The sequence below is a fragment of the Onthophagus taurus genome, chromosome 3 (assembly GCF_036711975.1).
Source record: "Onthophagus taurus isolate NC chromosome 3, IU_Otau_3.0, whole genome shotgun sequence".
Classification (NCBI taxonomy): domain Eukaryota; kingdom Metazoa; phylum Arthropoda; class Insecta; order Coleoptera; family Scarabaeidae; genus Onthophagus; species Onthophagus taurus.
The window spans coordinates 15015138-15039202 of NC_091968.1; the positions used below are offsets into that span (position 1 = coordinate 15015138).

A 24065-nucleotide genomic window follows, 5' to 3' on the forward strand; every position below is an offset into this window, starting at 1 on the left:
CAATTTACACTGACAGTAGACCGATAATCGCTCCGTCCAGTAGTGTAAGAATGCCAGTTCTAGACCGGAAGTTAATCCTGCCAATTCTGCGGTGACGTCACGTCTCAATGTAGTAAGTATAGGGAGCGGTGCCAACTGTAGTTTGGGGAAAAAAAAATAGGTTGGTATTAAAAGTAACTATAAAATAAACAGAAAAATTTAAATACAATGGCGCCACCTAAATTTGAATGTGGTGAATAAATAAAACACAAAGTTAATAAATAAAAATTAATATATTTATTTTAAAACACAATTTCTTTTCTTCAATTTTTTTTAACATCGACCCTAATATATTTAAACATATTAAAGGCACTGAACCTCTGATGATCGAAGATGCATCTTTCATCGCTGTGGCCTTCTTTTGGCCACTTCTTTGGCCCTTCTGTCATACCAAATCTCTCAACATCATATCGATCATGGTTTTTAACGGTTACAATCTTGTAAGGTCCCAAGAATTTGGATTTAAACTTACCGCAATTTACGAATTGGGTTCGTTTTATAACGATGAGATCACCACACTTGTACTGTGTTGAAGATTTTCTCTTTTTATTAAATTGTTTTCTGTTTTCGTCTTGGATCTTCAGTATGTTTTTCTTTGCTAATTTTCTGGATTCTTCTCGGGTTTCTACAAAAGTTTTTAGGTATTCGTCCTCGATTATTTCCTTTAATCTGATATCGTCTTTGTGTTTCAAAAATACTCCAAATAGGATTTCACCTGGACTAGTTCGAATACTTCTCTGATCCGTTTTATTTAAGAATAGTTGCACTTTACCGACATGTTTAAACCATGTTGACTCGTCATTGACAGTTAATTTAGTTAATATCGGTATTATTATACGGTTGATCCTCTCAACTTGTCCGTTGGCTCTTGGAACACCGGTAGTTATGTGGGTTAATTGAACATTTTCATCTCGACAATAAGCCCTGAACCTTTCTGCCGTGAAAGCTGTACCTCTATCGGCGACAATATGCTCGGGATTACCAAATATCATCTTCTGTTGTTCCAATTTGCTAATAGTTTCTTCCGTTGTAACAGTTTTGGTAGGATATAGCCACACAAATTTGGTAAAACTATCAATGATTACCAGCAAATACTTATAGCCTTTAGCCGTAGTTTCAAGTGGTCCTAGATGATCCATGTGATAAGTTTGTAATGGAATTTCCTCTTTTGGGATTGGGTTTAAAAACCTTCTTGCTTTCCGTATTTTCGCTCAGCCAGGATACATCTGATGCAGTTTTTAATACATTGTTCAATTTTTGATCTATGTTTGGAATCCAAAAATCACGTAAAATCATATCTTCAGTTTTTCTGATGGAAAAATGCCCGTTATCTTCGTGCGTTCTTCTTATTATTTCCATTTTCATCTTATTTGGTATTACAATCAAATCTATTCCCTGTACAGTTTTATACAATATTCCGTACTTCAACTGATAGTCTTCGTGTGGTTGATTATATTCTAACAGTTTCATCACTGCCCGGACATACTCATCATCAGTTTGAGCTCGTTTCACCTGCTCTATTAATTCGGAATTAATGGTAACAGTTAAAATATTCCTTGAAAGAGCATCACAATGCGCCATTTTTGTACCGGGTCTATGTTCAATTTCATATTGAAACTCTCCCAAAAACATAGCCCATCTCGCTAACTTAGGTGACAAATCATTTTTCCGCAAAGTCATGGATAACGCTGCGCAGTCAGTTACAATTTTAAACTTGAGTCCCTGTAGATAGATCCTGAACTTCTTCAAGGCTGTTATCACAGCTAATGTTTCAAGTTCGTAACTGCAATAATTTTGTTCTACCGGAGTTGTTTTCTTACTCATGTAGTAAATAGGATGCATTTTGCAGTCTTCACCTTTTTGCAGAAGTACTGCTCCATAACCAAGTTTTGACGCATCCGTATGTAATTCAGTTACCGCTTCGGGATGATAAATTCCCAACACTGGTCTGCTAGACAATAAATTTTTCAAAGTCGCAAATGCAACCTCCTGTGGTGTTTCAAACTTGAATTTAATATTCTTACGCAGCAAATCGCTTAATGGTTTTGCAATGTATGCATAATCCCTAATAAATTTACGGAAATACCCCGTCAAGCCGAGAAAACTCTGTACCTGTTGAACAGTTGTGGGTTTTGGAAATCTTTAGACAGCTAACGTTTTCTCCTCTGATGGTCTGATAAGGTTATACTCAATATAATGTCCCAAATAGGTGATGTCTGTTTTCATCAGTTGACATTTTTTCCAATTTATTTACAAACCATAACGTTCTGCCGCTTTTATTACACGGGTTAATCGATCCAAAGCTTGCTCTCCATCGGATGCCACTATTACAACATCATCTAAATAAGTTAGTACTTCCCCTTCTCTGATATGTGTCCTGAAGACTTCATTGATAAACCGCTGAAAAACGGCTGGGGAATTGCACAATCCAAAAGGAGTTCTCAAGAATTCGTATTGGGCATCTGGAGTTAAAAATGAAGTATATTTCCTACTTTCTCGTTCCAAAGGTACGTGGAAGAATCCATTTTTTAGATCAAGTGTGCTAAACACTCGAGCATCCCTCAGCTTATCCAGTTGGTCCTCTATTAATGGTAAAGGATACCTGTCCTTAACAATTTTTTCATTGAGTCTTCTAAAATCAATACATATTCATTTTTGTTTTATATTCGTCGCCATTAATCTTCACACATGTCGTACAGCTTCCAAATGATCTAGTTCTTGTAGTTCCCAATCCAAGCAGTTCGACAGTTAAGGTTTACATCACTGTCTGTGTCGATGAGTGCCTTAACCTCATGTCCGTCAACGTTAATCATCATAACTCAAAAGTCCGTAACTGTTACCGTAGATACGCTCGCTCTATTATTACCAATCGAATTCTTATTGGTACATTCGCTTGCAATGTGGCCTGGTTGATTACATGAAAAACAGCGTCGTTTCTTTGGTCGGCTACAATTTACCGCTAAGTGTCCGCTCTCGTTGCAGTTGTAACACTTTTTGGGAAGTCTATTCTCCTCTCGCTTGAAATTCTGCTGATCTCTGCTAAGTGTAGGTTTTTCATATCTTTCCGGCTGAAAAGTAGCTTCATAGTTTTTGATACGTTGTAATAAATCAATTGGATCAGAATGAAACTGTAATGCTAACACCTTTGCTAAGTCTGGTTGATTTAATCCTCCAATGATGTATTTGATCACAGTCTGATCAGAGATGGACCCTTTCTTCGCTATCGCCACCATTTCGTAGAAATACTCTTCATAAGTTTCTTCTTTCTTCTTTTTTCTTCGCATCAATTGAGCGTGAATGGCGGATTCGTCAAAGTTGGTAGGAAAAGCTTTTAAAAACTCGGTTTTGAAGTTCTGCCATGTTGTGGCGCATTCAGGTACGCCGTCATACCACAATCGCGCTGCCCCACGAAGTTTGGTCGAAGCATATATATACTATCTCCTATATCGCTGACTAAGGCAGCAAAAGAGTGTAAACACTAGAGTGCAGATATATATATATCTGTCTCTGTCGTGCCCCCGTCTACTCAAGAGACATGCGTGAACACGTGGTGAGTACGCTTTTATCTTATTGGACGGTGAATTAAAAATTAATAGCAGCTGATGACCTTGATGTTTATAAATCACCAAATAAATGTTTGACATAAACATAACCTAAAATCTAAATATTTAGTTATGTATATTATAGGTTTCATGTGTATAATAACATAATTATTAACATATTTTAGGACTAAGCAATTTAAAATGTAATTATTATTTGTTAAGAAAGTGAAGAAAATTTGTTAAAAGATATTTTTAGGGCCTAAAAATTGGTTGAGCAGGTAGAAGGAACGATCTCAGTGTAATAAAAAAGAATTCAAAGCACTCCTTTTCTTGAAACATTTTTCTTAAAAATTTAATTAGTAATTACATCGATATGATGAAAATTTTGATAGAATATTATGTACATTAAATAGTAAGTACCCTAAGTACATATTTTATATCTTTAATTAATGTAACAACTTCATTAAAGGGCGTGAACTCACAAATTATGTTAAAAATTAATAACTATATTTTGGTACACATTTTTAATAATTACTATGTATATATGTATTAATTTAATTTTAAAGAATATAATGTTTAATGAACAACCTACATAAAGTTGATATTTAAAGCAATATTCAACGTCAATTTCACACAAAAGTACATATATTCTAATTTATTTGATGCATCTATGATAATTTATAATTAAAGTCAATTATCTGCAATAATTACATTTCAAAGCTGCATAAAATACGCGCGAAGCACTTCAAACTCTTTAAAATTTACGATTCGCGCAAGCGCCTTCGCGACATGGGGGCACGACAAAGACAAAACATATATCATTCCGTCTTCTTTTGATGGAAACGCTCGCCACTCATTGCTTAGATAGGGAGTCAGCGATATAGGAGATAGTATATATATGGGTCGAAGCGTGCAGTGTCAAAATATCATTGTCAATGCCGTAAGAACTCCCGATTTGTTCGATCTTCGCCACCCATTGTTTCGAAGATAAGCCGGCCACTCGCGACGGATTAAACTCCGGAATCATTTGTACTACCTGTCTCAAATCGTTAGATGATGATGATGTCATCGATCTATCCAACGTGTTATTCATCAGTTCGCGTTCGCGCACCAAAAGTTCTCGCTCACGTTGGATCAGTTCTCGCTCACGCAATAACAGCTCATACTCTTTGTTCACATTGCCCGTCGAATTATCGACATTATCGCCACTCGCACCCTGGTCGTGTTGGTTATTGTTTTTATTCATTTTTTTCTCAAAAATCTCAACTTCTCGGGAAAAAAAAACAAACGTTGTCACTTCAAGGTCACTCAACAAGCGTCTCGCCTTCCCGTCCGCACACCGTTCCAGTTCCTTTAATTAACCAGAATCCCGGCTGAGCCCCCAAAATTTGTGGAAACTGGATGTTGTGGGAGAAAAATAAAACACGCACACACAATAAATCGATATTTAGTTCTTTTTTTCTAACCTCAAAAATACACCACTTTTGGTCAAACATCAATGTCTATCTCTCATTGCTAGTTACACACTGCCAGCTCTCACATGTAACACTCGCATCCCCTCTTCTTCCGCTCTCTTCTAGTTCGTAACTGGTACTTAGGGGAATTTGATCCTACATATATGACGTGTTTTCACTGGAATAAATATGAAATCGGTTCGATTTAAGGAGGAGATAGAGATTTATAAAGTAGTGTGATGATGTATATAAAAGAGCAAGAAGCGGACGGGAATAGAGGCGGTAATTGATAGACAACAATTTCAAAGACGTATTAAAGAAATTGAACGAATTCTTGACAAAATATTGCGTGAAAAATTGTTAAAAATGAATGAATAAATTAAACATAATAAAATACATTGTATTAATTACTTTAGTTTTAATATACAGGGTGTATCTGAATAACTGCAACAAACTTCAAGGGATTCTTTAGTGAATTTTAAGGGTACTTTGATATATGAACCATGGGCGACTTCGGCTCACCTAAGGAGCTACACCCCTCCAAAAATGGCGGAAAATTTTGGTTTAATTTTTTTTTCTCAAAAACCATAAACGCTAGGAAAACGAAATTTGGGGAATATGTTTAACTCATAATAGGGCACGTTTTGACCCTATTTATACTTTCAACCCACCCTTCTAAACTACTAAACGTAACCACCCCCGTTCAATTTATGCCTAGATTTTTTTTTATGATGATGATAAATACATTGGAAAAATTTCAGTTAGATAGATAAAACTATTCTAAAACTTTTTTGTCTCTCTGATGTTCTTCTAAAAATTAATAATTTCTGAGAAAAAAAATAATTAATCAAACACTAACTGTTAAGCTGTAGGGTTGTTAATCGAAAGAGGAATGAATTTTTAATGAAAAAATCTTAGTAGGCTTTGCAATCTTTGTCAGAAATATTTTTGACGTTTAAATGTCAGTGGTTTTCTTACTTTATTATTGTTTTATTTAAAATTTTGAAACGTCGAGTGAACGAGCGTAAATGCGATAGAACTTTATTCAAAAATTAATTTGAAAAACAATAATAATAGTAAGAAAAACTGATATTTAAACGTCAAAAATATTTCTGACAAAGATTGCAAGCCTACTAAGATTTTTTCATTAAAAATTCATTCCAACTTTTGATCGACAACCCCGTTGTTTAACGGGTAGTGTTTGCTTTACTATATTTTTTCTCAAGAATTAGACGTTTTTGGAAAAATTTCAGAGAAACAAAAAAGTTTTAGAATACTTTCATCTATCTATGTAAAAATTTTCTAATGTATTTATCATCTGCATACAAAAATTTGAGCAAAAATGTAAAGGGGGTGGTTACGTTTAGTAGTTTAGAAGGGTGGGTTGAAAGTACAAATAGGGTCAAAACGTGCCCTATGATGAATTAAACATATTCCCCAAATTTCATTTTCCTAGCGTATATGGTTTTTGAGAAAAAAAAATTAAACCAAAATTTTCCGCCATTTTTGGAGGGGTGTAGCTCCTTAGGGGAGCCGAAGTCGCCCATGGTTCATATATCAAAGTACCCTTAAAATTCACTAAAGAATCACCCCTTGAAGTTTGTTGCAGTCATTCAGATACACCCTGTATAAAACAAATATAAAAAAGAGTCCAAAAGGGCTATAGACCTTAGTCTTCCTGTCCGTGACTTTGAGAATTAATATTATTTTCCGTCGACCGTGTATTTATATGATTTATAAATGTATACAAAATCATTCATTAATGACACCTATTAATAAACGATTTTCTATTAATAAACGATTTTAAGAAAGTCCGACCGAACTAATATAGTAGTCAATTTAATAAATATTCTCTAATGAAATTTGTAATACCGACCCAACCGACCACTATATCTATTCGGTAAGACTACAAAAATAAATTATGACACATTAAAAATGAGGTTATTTTGCCAGTGACAGAATTGGGAGATTTTTCAACAATGGATTTTCTCTATTTTGTTGAAAAGACGGTCAACGGAAAAATATTGTAACTAACTCGTATATTAAAATGCGATTAATAGACTTGTTGGTTAAATAACTATTAATGATGTTCTTTCCATTTTATGTTTGATGTAAATAAAATTCGTTTTCGCACTTTAAATGGATTTTTATTATTTCTCTACCGGTTTCGCTATTTGTTATAGCATCATCAGAAGAATACCTATATTAATACAAAACAATTTTTATGTTAATCTTAAAACAAGCGTGTTACGTTATTTGAATTATTACATTAATATTTTTAAAAAAGAGAACTTTCGTCAATGGTTACAAAAACATCTTACTAAAAAAGTTACTGGGCATTTCTTTTTGTGTTTACACTTTTAAATTACACTGAGAATTTTGTAAAATTATGATTAGAGAGGATTAAATTTTGTGAAGTGTTGTGCTGTCATGCACTTTGCCGCCAAAGTTGATTTGAGGTTATATGTTTATTTGGGGAAACTTCGTTTTTGTTGTTTGGTAATATCGTGGATGTCGCTGACGTCTTATTTGAATTTATTATAAAGAATTGTTTTGAAATATTTTTTTATTTAAAATAAGTTGCAGAGAGATATTTATGTAAGAACATTCCTTTGTAACTATACCCTATTTTTTAATTCGGAGGAGTGTTTTCAAATTGAAACGCTAAAAACTAGGGTTGCTATTGATCAATTTTCAAAATAATTACACTAGGAAAATTTGATATGTTGCCGACCGCCATATTGTTACAACAGCTGTTACTTCTTAAATCAAAGAAATTGTATACAGGATGAATAAAAAATCTGGAACACCTGAAATATCTTCAAAACGAGTTTCTTTTTGAAAAAATCCTTTCAGGTGGCAAAGACTATAATAAATTTGTCGTGTTTTCCTATGTCTAATTTTTTTTACAGTGGCGTACATTTTCGGGGTCAAAGGGGGCAACATTTTTTTAAATGGCAACCCTATTTTTTATTTGATAATCTGAAAGAACACATTTTTTTGAGTATCTTAGAGCAAACTTTGAATTAGGTTGCAAAAGAAAAATTTTGCGAAAAAAATTTTTTTCGAACGTTTTGTTATTAATAAACGTTTTATTTGGAAAAATTTCTAATAGGCGCTGAAAATAATTCAAAGTGCTTTCAAACTATCGCGATGGCATGAACTTATCGAAATAATTCAAGTGGCTTTGCTTTGTTCGTAGCTATGGTTACGTTGAATGATATTTTTATAAACAAATAAATAGTTGTTTGGTAATTTTGATCATTTTACTGTTGAACATTTTACTTTTTAATGAATGGGCATGTGCGTGACTTGCCAAGTTCTGGTCGTCCCACAATCGTTGAAGATACGCAACTTGAAATTTTTTTAAGAGTTGCTGATAATTCTCATATGGCTTCTCGTGAAGTAGGTTTAGAAATGTATTTGAGTCAAAGTATTGTTCTCAATGTATTACACCGACATAAATTCCATCCTTATAAAATTTCACTAACTCAAGAACTAGTAGAAGATCATTTTGACCGTCGACTGCAATTTTGCGAACAAATGCAAATTCTGTGTAATAATGACTCAATCTTTGCGAAAAATATTGTGTTTTCGGACGAAGCTACCTTTTCTTTAAGTGGAACCGTAAACCGACAAAATTGCAGATATTGGGCCTTAGAGAATCCCAGGTGGATGCAGGAGACTCATACAGTTTCCAAGAAAAGTTAATATTTGGGCTGGTATAGTGAGAAACGGAATATTGGAACCATTTTTTTTTAATGAAAATCTGACAGGCGCTAGATATTTGCAATTTTTACAGGAAGATGTGGTTCCAACATTAATAGCGATATACTCAGATGCAGATCAACCGGATGAATTCGATAGATTACTATGGTTTCAGCAAGACGGAGCACCACTTCATTACGCCCTTCCCGTTCGAACGTATTTGGATGATATTTTTCTACAAAAATGAATAGGTAGACGTGGGTTTTTAGAATGGCCACCTCGTTCCCCAGACTTAACTCCCCTGCATTTCTTTTTATGGGGTCATTTAAAGAGTAAGTTATACGTTAATAAACCCGCGAACATCGATGATTTAAAGGTACGAATTCGGGAGGAGATAAGAAAATTGAATGCAAAATTTGCTCTAAGATACTCAAGAAAATGTATTCTTTCACATTATCGCATAAAAAATTGGTGTTGTCATTTAAAAAAATTTTGCCCCCTTAAAATTACTACCCTTAAAATTCAGTAAAGAATCACCCCTTGTTGCAGTCATGGAGATACATCCTGTATAGTTGTATAAAATCTATTGTATAAAACGTGCTAGTGGAGGTAGTATGAATTAAATGTTATGTATGGTTGAATTAAATTCAAAGCATCAGTGTAATCCTGAGGATTCTTTGACGGCCAAATTGCTGAATCAGGTCCAGATAACCATCCAACTAGATCTCCTCTATTTGCGTTTCTTACATTATTTGTTAACCAATTCAATACGCTTTGATGATATACGGTGAGAACGGTTCCAATTGAAATTCATAGTTGAACTCTGATGATAGATCTAAACATTTCTTTACAAATTCATTATCTGCACAATACAAAGCATCACAAATAAGTTTATTGTAATAGTAGGAAAAGTTTTTATATTTACATGCTATATTACAAATCGAAATAGTGTCTTTAATTTTAAATACTTTTAATAGTAAATACTTTCTATACATTTCATCGACAATTTTACAATCAAGTTTATTAACAATCAAATCGAAATCTTTAAGATTTAAATCATTATGATTGTCGTTATCAGTTAGAAGCTTTATAGAGTGTTTAAAAAAGCGATCGAGATTGAGTTTCTCTTTTAAAATTACTTCTAAAAGGTTAATAGAGATTAAACGTAAATTTGCATATGATAATATTCGATCAGGAAGCATTATTTTATCAAAAATGGTCTGAACACCAGCAAGATTGTCTTCTCCTCTAAACCTTTTCAAGTGATAAAAGTAAGTATGCTCCAACTCTTTATAAAAATCACATTGAATTAAAAAAAATAAACTTGATTCAACAGCCATAATGACAACAATAACACTACTATCACAAACAAGATTTTAATTAATTTTGTGGTAAAGATTCAATTGCTCATTCTTTATTCTCTTTATCCCCACTGTAACGTATGACTAATAGTAATGTTGCTATTAATATTAAGTAGGTTAGGAGTAATAAGGTTATTTAATAAGGTTAGTACGACAAACATAACAAGGTTTGTTGTGCTACGTTAGCAGTAAGTCTAGTATAAGTATAGTGTAATTAATTGTAAAAGATATAGTTACAAAGAAGTCAAATAGAAGTTAAGACAACGATACAGTCTTTAATTATTAATTGATCACCTTTACCAATCTTCCCAATACTTAATAGAGAAGAACACTTATTAAGTTATTACATGGCGATCCTGCCAACGCGATTGCCTGCGCGACTCAATTAACATCTAAGAAGACAGAAGAAAAAGAAATATGAAGAAGAAATATAAAGAAGAAAAAGAAATATGAAGAAAAGAAGAAATATAAAGAAGTAAAAAAAAAATATAAAGAAGAAAAAGAAAAAAAACGAAAACACGAAGAATGTCAATTACTCGATATTTTTCACCTAAAATAACATGACTAAGCACCGCTACCACATTCACCATCAACATCATCAAACTATACAATTCCTGACTGGATAAAGATAGAAAAAAATATTAACAGAAAATACTACAAAGAGTTCTTGAAAATATGCTGATGTGTTTCATTTGGAAACCTATACGCTCACGGTGACAAATGTTTACAAAGAAGCAATTCATTTACAAATATCAACAATATCTATTTAGATGAAAATACTTTTTTCTATACTTTTTCAATGTTATATTTATTTAAGTTCTCTATTCTACATGTTTCGAGGATCCAGTCCTCATCTTCAGGAAAATTCCTGTACATGAATACAAGATAATCAAATCAAAATTAAGTTTGAAATTTAAAACAGTGTGTAAAAGAAAAGAAAATTAAAATTATTTTTAGGTTATGTCAATTTTAAAGAAAAATTAAAAATTATTGTGTCCTTATTTCTACTTACGTCAATTTTTGAATAAAAGATAACCATATCCCTCGGATTACAATTCAAAACTCTTACGACTAAACAATTAAACAGAAATAAACTATTAAAATTGAATCGGAAGATTCTGGAATTCATCGGCATGTATTATGGAACCAGTTTTGGATGACGTATTATCGTTATGCTATATATAACAAAATCAAACTTAAATTAAGATTAAAATCAAATACAAATCAAACTTTCTATAAATTGGTGTTGGGTTTGTGATGAGTTGTGATGGGAAGTTTTGGAGTTTTGTGGATAGGATGGGAATAGTAGCCAAGGAACCAAAATATTGCAGAATCAAGTCGCTACTTTATCTTGATACTCTCGTTTATTTTGGTGTTTAGTAGGTGTGAATGGTTGTTTTAGGAATGAATAAATTGGTCTTTGGAAGGTTTGTACTTGTTCGTTAAGGCATACGGTATTGGGATTGTTAAATATAAATCTTTTAATCTCGTATCCTTCCAGTAATTCCATTAAACGTCCCTTATTAATATTGTGGAGTATGTGTGCATCATTGTTTTCATTGAATTCGTGGTCATGATTAAATATTAGGTGTTTACCAAAGTTAGAATTGTCTCTTTTTTTTTATGTTTTATGTTCTTTTATTCGTGTTTTTAGTGCTCTACCTGTCTCACCTATGTATGTTGCGTTGCAAGTTGTGCATTCCAATTTATATAATCCATTTTTGTCGAGTGTGTTGAACGATTGTTTATTATTTATCAAGGAATTAGTTAAAGTGTTGTTCGTTTTGAAAGTTATATTAAGATCATATTTTGTAAAAATTTTCTTTATTTTAGTAGTTAAATGTCCTGGGTATTGTATTGAAGAACAATATGTAGGTTTATTTCTTTGATTACAGGGTATCAATGATGTAGTGTTTTGCAGGTGGCACTTTTGTTTTTGTTTGTCAATCAGAGTTCTTTGATTCTAGTTTCATATGACATAACCAATCTATACACTAACATACCTACTGGAGAATCATTGGAAATTATCAGAACCATATTGGAAACTAAACTAAAGGATAAAGGAGAAATGACACCATATATAATTTGTTCAAACTATGCATCGAACAAAACTTTTGCCTGTTTAATGATAAAATGTATATGTACAACGAAGGTCTACCAATGGGTTCACCCCTCAGTGGACTAATAGCTGACATTTTCCTCAATAAACTAGAAAACGACCATATAATAAATGATATCAACCCTTTTAGGAACAAGATCATAACATGGAAACGATATGTAGACGACATTTTAGTAATATTTGATACCCGAGACCATTCCATAGCTGAAAATATGCACTCATACCTTAATAAACTACACCCCAACATAAAATTCACCACAGAAATTGAAAATAATAATAAAATAAACTTTCTTGATGTCGAAATATATAAAATAGACAATGACATACATTACAACATTTACAGAAAACCCACACAAACAGACTCAATTATTCCCTATAACTCATTTCAGTCAAACACTCATAAAATGGCAGCAATTCGAACATACTTACATAGAGCCTTTAATACATATTTAAAACCGGAAAGCTTAAAGAAGGAATTGAACATTATCAAACAGATAACAAAAAACAATAATTTCCCAGAAAACTTAATTGACAAAATGATTGACAAACAAAAACAAAAGTGCCACCTGCAAAACACTACTTCATTGATACCCTGTAATCAAAGAAATAAACCTACATATTGTTCTTCAATACAATAAGTAGTAGATAAAAGCCGATTCTAGAACCTCCTCTCAGAACCTCAGGTCAAGGTCAAGGCCAAGGTCACGTTGAGTGACCATGACCTTGACCTTGCCCTGAGGTTCTGGGAGGAGGTTCCAGAATCGGCTATTGCAAAGGGGGTCGTTGACCAGTAACCTAGACCTAAACAATGACCTTTACTTTGAGCTCACCTCAGGTCAAGATCACGTTTAGTGACCATGACCTTGATCAGTAACCTTGACCTGAACAATGACCTTTACTTTGACCTCAACGGAGACCTTGAAGTCAACCTTAATTGTGACCATGACGTTGACCTTGTACGTGACCTGAAATGAAGGTTACACGACGTGAGTTCATTGAAAACCCCACTTCGGAGGAGGTATGCTTTAAATAGCAGATAGAAAATCGTGTTCAACAGTATTGAAGTAAGAGTGTTGTGAACATGTTGACCTGCGACGTGTGTTACAAAGAGTTTACTAGACCAGATAATCTTGTGAGACATCAACGCACAGCATGTATTGGGAAACGTCGAAAGGTGGAAGAGGATCAACAAGGAGATGTTATAGTGTGTGAAATATGTGATGAACACGTAACCAGACAATGTTATTCCTCACATCTGCGCAGCAACAAACATAAACAGAAAGCCTTCGTAATAATAGATGATGGTGTAGAAAAAATAGATTCGATATTTGGAGATAAAATATGTAGTTTTAGAGTGAGCGATCATGAACGGAAGTACGTAGACATGAAGGAATTCAGTAACCGAATTAGAGAAAAAGTTATCAGTTTGATACAGTCCGTGAGGAATGTAAATGGTAGTTTAAAAGTGAATACGGAAATTTTTGGATTGTATTTCATAAATACGAAGGAAGAAGTGGAAATCAAATCATTCAACACAAAAAATAAAATTATAACAGTAGCCGTAGACTTGTACCAAACATACGAGGACTTTATGGACGAGATTATGGTGAAAATGTCGGAATTCCAAGAACGGGACTCAGGTAAGAGTATAAGAATAGAAAAGTAGTAAAATGCGAAACTAAAGGCGTTAATACTGCAGGTTGGACCTTGTTGGAAATATTATATCTTGAAGTGAACTGTAACAAGTTTAATCCTACAAGAGCATCGAGCTACATCGACTTACCGACATCCATAAAAGGGAAGAGAGCGGTAATAAACGTGCAAAATAACGATAATAAGTGCTTTGCTTGGGCACTGATATCCGCGCTGTACCAACCCACAGGTTTACCGCAAAGAATATCATCATACCCAGATTATAGGGAAACAGAATTAAAGTTTGACTGCGTAACATTCCCAGTACCCATCAGAGACATACCAAAATTTGAGGAAGAAAATAACATTTCAATTAACGTCTATGGTATAAATTCTTGGTATAATGGAGAGAAAATGGTAGATGATATTGTAACTGTATGTATATGTAAACAGAAACGGGAGCGTCATGTAAACTTATTAGTAGTCAGCGACAATTTCGGGAATAACCACTATTGTTGGATAAAAAACTTATCTCGACTGATAAATACACAATCATCGACTCATGAACATCAAAGATATATTTGTGAGGGTTGTTTGCAATACTTTTCAACTGAAGACAAGTTGGTACGACATCAGATGGATGACTGTAAAAAAGTGAAAGCAACAGTACCAAGCGAACAAATAAAAGTGAATAAGTTCGGACATCTAGAAAAGGAAAATGTTTTACAATTTGAAGGATTTGAAAAAAAAATGAAAGTTCCGTTTGTGGTGTACGCCGATTTCGAGGCGATTCTGAAACCCTTAACGCCCGAAGAAGGAAAAGTTTACGATGATAATAAACCATATACGGCCCGATGTTTTGAACACGAACCATACGCGTTTGCGTACTACATTAAGTGTGCTTACGATGATAACTTATCGAAATTCCGAATATACCGAGGGCGAAACGCTGCTCTGGAATTTATTATAAGATTGGAGAAGGATGTAATAGAGATCTATAAACAACATTTGAGGCAAACAAAGGATATGATACCGCTAAGCTGTCTGGACCAATTTGTACATGAACTGAGTTCCGTATGTCACATTTGTGATAAACCAATAAACAAAGAAGAGAAAGTGTGTGATCACGATCACTTGACAGGATTGTATAGGGGTCCTGCGCATTCCGTCTGCAATATAAATTATAAATTACCGATGTTTATCCCTGTGTTTTTCCACAACCTGTCGAATTACGATGCCCACATGTTTGTGAAAAGTATTGCCCTAAACAAGGAGGAAGTAGAGGTGATAGCACAAAACAAAGAAAAATATATTTCTTTTTCCAAAAAAATAGTTGTCGGAGAAACAACCGATAACAAGGGAAAGAAACGCAAAGTGTTTATGAAAATAAGATTCGTCGACTCGTTTAGATTTATGGCGAGTTCTTTGGAAAAGTTGGTTTCATATTTGGATGATAAGGATTGTGTGGAAGTGAAAAAAAAATTCAAAGACTCTGAAGAATTTAGATTGATGCGCCAGAAAGGTGTATTTCCATATTCGTTCGTAGATTCGTTTGAAAAGTTGGAGTATAGTAAATTGCCTGATCATACACAGTTTTACGACATATTGAGTTCAAGTAATATTTCAAAGGAACAATACTCTAGAGCACAGACTGTATGGAATAAATTTAAGTGTACAACGTTGGGAGAATACAGTGACCTGTATTTGACGTCAGATGTGTTAATGTTGACTGACGTCTTTGAAAATTTCAGGACAATATCTTTGGAGAATTACAATCTGGATCCTTGCCATTATTATACTGCGCCCGGGTTTGGGTGGGATGCTCTGTTAAAAATGACAGGTGTAAAATTAGAATTGTTATCAGACATTGACATGTTACACTTTTTTAAGAAAGGAATTAGAGGCGGTCTCTGTATGTGTGTAAAACGATCTGCAATAGCAAACAACAAGTTCCTTGACGATTTTAACCCGGAAAAACCATCATCATATATTCTATACTTGGACGCTACCAATTTGTATGGGTATGCAATGAGTTGTAAATTACCAACAGGCGGTTTTCGATGGTTGTCGAACCAAGAAATAGCAGATATAGATGTGGAGTGTTTAGATGATGAACACCTTGGTTATGTCTTTGAAGTGGATTTGGAGTATCCCGAAAGGTTACACAACCAGCATGATGATCTACCGTTTTGTCCCGAAAACATAATCGCTCCCGGATCGAAGCATCCTAAGTTGATTGCGAACTTACAAAATAAATCGAAATACATAATTCACTATGTAAACCTACGTGAATGTGTGAAAAAAGGTCTTAAGCTAACCAAAATACACCGTGCATTGCAATTTCAACAATCGCCGTGGATGAAACTATATATCGATTTTAACTCTGAGAAACGAATGAATGCTACGAATGAATTTGGGAAAAATCATTATAAACAAATGAATAATATCGTGTATGGGAAAACGATGGAAAATGTTGAAAATAGAGTCGATATACGATTAGTGTCACATTGGGAGAATCGTTACAGGAGACCCGGTGCAGAAGCTCTTATCGCAAAGCCGACTTTCAAGTCATCGAAAATTTTCTGCCATAATTTGGCAGCCATTGAAATGCAGAAGGTGGAGGTCAAATATAACAAACCTCTGTATGTAGGGTTTAGCGTACTGGAATTGTCGAAAGCGGTCATTTATAACTTTTTTTATAATTTTTTAAAAGAGAAATATGGTGAAAACGTATTATTGTTATATACAGATACGGATTCGTTAATTCTCGAAATATTTACTGAGAATGTATACCAGGATATCAAAGAAAATATAGAGATGTTCGATACCTCTAATTACAAGTTAAACAACAGACATAATATTCCTCCAGGGCCGCCGATAGTTGGAAAAATGAAAGATGAGTACCCAAATACGATATTAACATCGTTTTATGGTACAGGAGCTAAAGCTTATTGTATTAACACTTTGGAAGGAGTTGTCAAGCGTGCCAAGGGTGTGAAAAAGTATGTTATCGATAAAAACTTAAGTGTTTCAGAATATAAACGGATTATCGAAGATGGAGGTTCTGTGCGAAAAAAGATGTATGTCTTTCGCTCCTCCTATCACACGATGTATACAGAACTAAAGAATAAAGTGGCGCTCTCTGCACATGACGATAAACGTTACGTGATGGAGGATGGATGTCATACGTTAGCTTGGGGAAACTATCTTATTGAAGATCTACGCAGGGAAGATCTTTTGGACAACTTATTGGAGTTGTTAAACGTAAACATGTATGGCTAGTTAAATTGCGATCAGTTAATTTGTAAAAAAAAAAAAAAAATACTTGCTTGTATCACAAAACTTGTATATAAAGTAGAAAGTAGGTTGTTAAAAAGGTTACTTGAAATAAAATCAACGAAATTAAAAAAAAAAGTTTTTTATTTTCTTAGTGTAAAAATTATAATACATCCTTTTTTGCAATCCAAGAATTATGAGAGCTATCCATTCCCAACCATTTCACTCGGACTTTATTTCCTTTTCGACGAAGAACTTTTTCAATTAAAAATACATCCGGGTGTTTCACACGTTGTAATTCTTCGTCGTAAAATGCTCCAAGAATGGGTTCTCCTCTACCATCTTTAATAAGGTAAGTCCTGGGATTAGTATTTTGAACTGTCGCTATGGTGAAAATTTCATTGGACCAAGTTGGTTGGTAACCTTTAGCAAAAGCGTGTCTGTACTTGCTAATTCGCACGTGTTCCCCCACATTAAATTTATGGTGGTTGGGGTCGACAACTTTAATGGAATTGTATACAGTATTTAACAGAGCAGATTCATTTCGTCGATTAACAGCTGAAGGTTTCATGTGAATGGTGCGATGTATTGTGTTGTTGTAAGATTTTAGTAATTTGGGTAGTAAGTCTAACCAGCGATAATTTCCTTGCATACTAAATTCTTTCCACATTTTATTTTTTAGGGTTCTATTAAACCGTTCGATAATCGAGCTTTTTAAAGTGGAATAGGTGCTGTAATGATTAATGTTAAGTTGTTCCATTAATTTTTGAAAATCGCTATTGTAAAACTCTTTCCCATTATCGGTTTGTAAGTTGCTCGGAGTAATATTCTTTTTACTATGCAAAATGTCCTTCATAGCTTGAGTAACCTCTTTCCCAGTTTTGGTTTTGAGTGGTAAGGCCCATGCGTATTTTGAAAAAGCGTTGATAACAGTCAGTATATACTTGTAACCTTTATTGACCGACGCATATGGGATCATTTCAACCAAATCAGCTTGATAAAGATCCAATAGTCCGTGAAGCAGAACGCGGCGTCGCCGATAATGTCGTCTCGCAGGTGCATGTAGTTCGTTAACGAGATCTCGCTTAACACTAACCATTACTCTACAACCCCTTCAATCAACAACTCTACAAGAAAAGGTAGTCCTCCTATCGGTGCATTATTTTTACACTTAATGGTATCTCCGCGTTTGAGTTGGACTCCCTGGAGCGACTTAATAACGATATCGTTAACAAGTAACTGAACATGAGCGGACTTTACAACATCTTTTATCATACCTTCGTAGAAAGAATTGATGTAATCCGTAATTCCACTTTTGTTTGTGATTTTATAAAGTTTTGTTTTTGGATCAACATCTCCATCACCACGTAAAGTTAAAATAAATGTTGATGAAGGTTGTAGAACTTCGGATCTTGCTATGTGGTTCTGTATAACATGGTGGTGAACATGCTTACCAAATTTATCGATAGATGTAGAACCATGTTCACCAAAACGGTTTAAAGGCATATTGGCTTCTGAAGCGTCACAGAAACAGAAAAAAGTTTATATACCCTTAACGAATGACTTGCGCTTCCCGTAATTCCTCTATGAGGGATATAATTTCGTTATGATGAGCAGTATGACCTGCTGCTTCGGAAGCAAGTAGTAAACGCAACCGATCAACTAATTCGTTCACGTCGTCCCAGTATTCGTACTCTTTAATTGCAGCAGGTACTAACAACTTATTTAAGTGACCTGATCCAGTTTTAGGTTTTGGCCAATATCGAGCCCAGTACACATTTGGTCTTTGACCCAAGGAAATTGGTTTGATTATGTTCACAAACTTTTCATTTTCATCATCAGTTATGATACTTTTTGAAGCGTCATAATCTCTTTTATGTACATTCGAACGTTGTAAGATATCTTTGTAATTTCTCGCATCTGGTAAAGTAAATTTACCCGGTTTATTTTTGAATAACAACTCGTATAACCCCGGTGTTCCTGTATACGTAAATTCACCCACCAAAATGTTTTTCCCGTCAAACGTTATTGGTTGATTTGCGATATACAATCCATCGGTAAGTGCACGAACACCGTAAGTTTGATCGAACTCGTTATTTACATCTACTGTTAAACCCGTAACATAGGTACGTGGTAAGGGGTCCAGCTGTCCTAAAGCTTCTCGAATAACTGTCTGTTCCATCATTCCCTCCATATTCTCTTTCATGCGCGCCAACTGCTCCCTAGCGTCCCGCTCGTAGACATCTAAAGATGTGTCTGACTCACGAACAGAAACCTCAGGTGTAGTATCTCGACCCTCGAACACCTCTTCGTCGCTGAGAAATTGCGGACTCCGTGCGAGTTCCGGTGAAACATCCATGCTAGCTCCCGGTTTAATGGGTGTTGACGTAACTCTACGTTTAGGTTTCACTCTAGGAGTTTCCAGTTTAAGTCCTTTAGAAGGTTTCTGCAAGTCAGCCAGTAAGGCTGAGATATCTGGTGACTGCTCCTTTTTCGGGGTAAATAAATCACGTTTTATCCCGAATTTATTGTCGAGCGCTAATAAATTGACAGTTTGTAATTTTTTGGAAATATCTGTCAGAGGTTCTTTCAGTGGAGCGAGTTGAGCTTCGGCAATGGACTGCTTCTGTTTTATATCTCCTTTCAAAGTGCGTATTTTATGTTTAACATCTTCTCGCGCAGCTATTAACTGTTGTGCAACATTACGATTCATAGTTCAACGTGATAGTGTAATGATCGCACAGAGACTGAGCATGCAGTCGTAAAGTCAATGGTTTTACAGTATAATGTACTCATCGAAACCTTTCCGATAGCGTCCGTTATTTTTATCGCAATCTAAATCAATAACTAATATACCGTGCGGTGTATCCCAACAAGTTCGACAAATTCTGACAAAATCATCCCACGTAATGTCCCCTAGCAAATGATCGTTGTAAATATGTTTCAAGTTAGTGAGATCTTGTTTAAATAAAACTAAAAGGTTGCAATTGTCACGTAAAAGCTGCTTGGAAATGGCGCTATAACTTTGAGCGAGTAAAAAAGTATCAACGTTTCTATGACGACCGTATGAAAAATATTCCTTGATAATCTGTTGCTCTGTAGGAGCAATATCATCAAAAATAATAATTGAATATTCTTTCACCTTTGACGGTGGTAGAAATCGTCCGACATCTGAGTATTCATAATAGCCGCAAGAGCGGATAGGTTTAAGTAATTGTCGTAGAAATTCGTATTTGATTTGGTAGAGTGAATTAGAGCACAAATATACATTCAAAAAGCGCAACCCGTTGAGAGCTGTCAATAAAGTTAACATTACGTTTGTTTTTCCGGCACCCGAAGAACCAATTATCAAACCACGTTTACATTCCCCACCAAATAATTCGCTATGTCGTTTAAATTTATTTGCAGCGAAGTCGTTATGAAGATTACAGATTGGTAGTGTTAAAGGTTGGCTAACAAACTTAACGTCTTCAACCATGCTGACGGGTGATACTTGAACGGGAGATTAACAAGAAATGAAGTCGTAGTAGAAAACAATGTTTATTTTATCATAAAATGTAGCATACAAAAAATTTCAGCAGATTATTTATTATCATTGTTTCAAAATAATGGTTTACAACACTTTAACTATATAAACTGTTAACATTGAGTTTGAAAGTTATTTAAAGCGTGCGTAATATTACACAATATTTATTTTACAATAAGACGTGGTATACATAAATTTACAAAATTATTTATTATCATGATTTCAAAAGTATCTGTATGGTTGATGTAGTAGAACCACCAGTGGGTTATTCACATACAGATGTTATGTGATTAAACAAAATAAAGCAGTGTAAGTCACAGTACAATTTACACTACTTAGTATTAAATTAACAATAAGTAGATACGGTAAATATTCAAATAAGTAATTAATAATACATATTAACAAAAGCATGGGAGCGGTAACAATAAGTAGATACGGTAAATATTCAAATAAATAATTAATAATACATATAAACAAAAGCATGGGAGCGGAAAAGGTGAAAAGGAAGCGAACTTGTTGTCATATCATCAATTCGAACGATTTTCAGTATCATACAAGGATGGTGTACAAATTTGAAAAAACCACCTACAACATATTAGTTGCTGAGACATCCCTCCGACAATTCCTCAGTACTTTGATCCTCCTCAAGTTGTGGTTTAAAACAGACTCGAAACAAAGACACACGACAACACATCGCACACCAATATTTTTTATTTAAAATAATAGTCTGCAATCGTTCAGAAGATGCATACTTTATTTTCGAGCGCAATTTCACACGACAATCCAGTTGTAAAACGTTCGTTATACTAATATGGTGTAGGCGGCGTCGACAACGATAGCAAAGGTTGCCCAAATGTGATTCATAAAAAACATACCTTGCTTGATACTGAAGACCCACTCCGAAAGTTGAACTCCAATCAACCGGAGAACCGTGGAACAACTTATGTACGGTGCCTTGCGACATTTTCTTTCCAAAGCGTTCCACGGTGGGGAAGCAAACCTCCCCAAGATTGATTCGATCGCCCTTTCGGGATATTCGACGCCAGAAGCATATGTCCCAGCTGTACATTACGTTTAGTAGTAGAGTCTTTGGTAAAACATCTACTAACCGCAACGTACGGTCTTTACGGGAAATCGTCGAATTAACGCTCTCCATAGCCAACTCCTGCAACGTTAACACTGCAAGAGACAAAAAAACTGAACGAGCTTCAAAAAAAAAACGCTATTAACCGTTGTCAGGCAGCAGCCTGAGAAGGGACTTATACAGGTTAATTTTGGTGTTGTACATGTTAAGGATGTTTGAAGAAGCAGCAAAGCAGATGGTGGGATTCTGGTTTACTGCATTCAACGCGTTCACGAAGTGGCGCTTATGATGTTCCAAAGTCGTCACTTTGGTTTGCAATTGAGGTTTCAAGCCCAAGATGAAAAAATCCTCTTGGGACAAAAGACTGCTTGCCAAGTTGGTTGTTGAATGCAGAAACGCATCAACCCATGGGTCGGGATGTGCGGTATTTACAGCTGGAAGATTTTGCCTCTGCGGGATAGTAGGGATAGGTAAAGGTGGTGGGAACACCACATTTTGTGGTGGGATAGTTGTGATAGTTGGCGGGCTGTCACGGATGTCGATGGTCACCTCTGGTGGAGATGTAACCACCGTTGCAGGTCTGGTTACTGTAGCGAGTGTAGGTACTCTTCGTGTGTTACGGGGAGGTTTGGCTAATGCGTTGCGCAGCAATCTACAGGAGTCTTGTGAAGCAGGAGAAGGGTTTGGGCGGGTAGTTTGTTTCACGCAACCCCTTGACAACAAGTTGACGCGTTTTTTTATACGGCGGGATGTGTACCGTATGGGTCCACTCGAGAAGACAGGCGAAACACATATCCTATCGGAGGGTTGGGATACGTCTTCCGTCGCTGGTACAGACGGTGCCGCAAGCACCTGGTTTTCAGCAGGTGCTTGACTTGTGACATCCGTATGTACAATATCTGGAAGTGGTTGTACCACGTCGGCCTGATTGGTAGCAGGTTCAGGTGGCACAACAACTTCCTGATATGTTCCTTCTTCTCGTATCTCCATACTGATGCGAGTTAAGCCGTAGGACGACAAGGTTGGACTGGTGGTAACAATCGCACCATTGTCGTTCCCTGGCTGTGACCGGAGCTCATTCATTATTTGCTCGTACAGTGGTGGGTCTGTAGTGAAATCCTGCATGGTACGACTCAAACCGTCAAAGTTGCCGCTGCAATATAATGGTAACGACGGTAGGCTTGACTCAACAACATTCGTACTGTCGTTATTGCGTGGCAGCACGGCAACCAGTGGGTCGGTCATACCATCGGTATTATCGCTTGCACGAGCGTGGCTGTTACCAATTAAGTGAAGCATAATGGGAAAGACTTCAAGGAATCAAAAGGGTTACAAAAAATTTGGATTATTTTATTAAAATTATACGTTCGCTCACGTCTGACAAGTTTGCAATCCGCTGAAGAACCACTTTTCTCAGCGTATAACAATTAATGTCTGAAATCATCACAAACATACATGAAGAAAACCGATAAAAATTGTATTGATGTAACTTACTTTTCAAATGGTTTTCTATCACGTCTGACAGGTTTGCAATGCGCTGAAGAACCACTTTTCTCAGCGTATAACAATTAATACCTGAAATCATCACAAACATACATGAAGAAAACCGATAAAAATTGTATTGATGTAACTTACTTTTCAAATGGTTTTCTAGCAGAAGGCGATTTCTTCGTGGTCGGAAAAACACAGTTTTTAACAAAATCTGTTATTATTGTAAACACACTTTTTAAGGAATTATCGTCTTTTGTACACTACTATATCACTCAGCGACTGCTGTACACGGAGTGAGGAGTAACCCACTTTCCACTACCTTTAAGTACGGGTTAGTGAACAGGTATTTGTCCGGTCAACTGTCTGGGAATGCGAGGTCGTTTAGGTCTTCTCCTTGTTATCGCCTGTGACTGAAGGGGAGGTCATACTGTCTGGGAATGCGAGGTTGTCCAGGTTTTCTCCTTGTTATCGCCTGTGGCCCAAGGGGAGGTCATACTGTCTGAGAATGCGAGGTCGTTCGGACCTTATCTTCGCCCGTGACTCAAGGGGGGTTACAATCCCCCCTCCCCCCTCCCCCTCCCCTCCCCCTCCCCTGCCCCACCCCTGCCCCACCCCCCCGCGCGGGCGGTCGCGCGAAGCGCGGTACGGAGCGGAGCGAAGCGGAGCGTAGTTGAGCCCGCGCGGGGGGGTGGGGCAGGGGTGGGGCAGGGGAGGGGGAGGGGAGGGGGAGGGGGGAGGGGGGAGGGGGAGGGGGAAGGGGAGGTGAAGAGGTTTCTTTAAATAAAACTCATCAATATGGATAAAAAAATAACATTTATTTCTTTTCTAACGTA

At 35.8% G+C, this 24065-nt stretch overlaps 3 protein-coding genes across 5 annotated transcripts; 1 reads left to right on the forward strand and 2 right to left on the reverse strand.

Annotated features, from left to right (window-relative positions):
• Positions 1-302: 302 nt before the first annotated feature.
• Positions 303-1031, reverse strand: LOC139429459 (uncharacterized). Its single transcript, XM_071195222.1, has one exon. It carries the CDS (start codon positions 1029-1031, stop codon positions 303-305), a length of 729 nt encoding a protein of 242 aa, XP_071051323.1.
• An 11913-nt stretch (positions 1032-12944) lies between these two features.
• On the forward strand, positions 12945-17137 carry LOC139429460 (uncharacterized). The gene is made up of 2 exons (XM_071195223.1): positions 12945-13863; positions 13923-17137. Exons 1-2 carry the CDS (start codon positions 13305-13307, stop codon positions 17135-17137), a joined length of 3774 nt encoding a protein of 1257 aa, XP_071051324.1. The 5' UTR covers positions 12945-13304.
• A 3515-nt stretch (positions 17138-20652) lies between these two features.
• On the reverse strand, positions 20653-23794 carry LOC139429370 (uncharacterized). 3 transcript variants are annotated; one of them, XM_071195066.1, is made up of 3 exons: positions 23377-23794; positions 23236-23316; positions 20653-23175 (listed from the first exon to the last, which is right to left on the reverse strand). In XM_071195066.1, exon 3 carries the CDS (start codon positions 23038-23040, stop codon positions 21883-21885), a length of 1158 nt encoding a protein of 385 aa, XP_071051167.1. In that variant the 5' UTR covers positions 23041-23175; positions 23236-23316; positions 23377-23794; the 3' UTR covers positions 20653-21882. The 3 variants fall into 3 exon arrangements, with proteins under 3 accessions (XP_071051167.1, XP_071051168.1, XP_071051166.1); XM_071195067.1 differs by lacking the exon at positions 23236-23316; XM_071195065.1 differs by having other exon boundaries at positions 20653-23316.
• Between the last annotated feature and the right edge of the window lie 271 nt (positions 23795-24065).

Bases quoted from the DNA above. Each gene is read 5' to 3' on its own strand.
- LOC139429370 (XM_071195067.1), bottom strand. From the start codon at position 23,040: ATGCTTCACTTAATTGGTAACAGCCACGCTCGTGCAAGCGATAATACC.
- LOC139429460 (XM_071195223.1), top strand. From the start codon at position 13,305: ATGTTGACCTGCGACGTGTGTTACAAAGAGTTTACTAGACCAGATAAT. The intron at 13,864-13,922 runs GTAAGAGTATAA...TTAATACTGCAG, and splicing joins ATTCCAAGAACGGGACTCAG to GTTGGACCTTGTTGGAAATA.
- LOC139429459 (XM_071195222.1), bottom strand. From the start codon at position 1,031: ATGATATTTGGTAATCCCGAGCATATTGTCGCCGATAGAGGTACAGCT.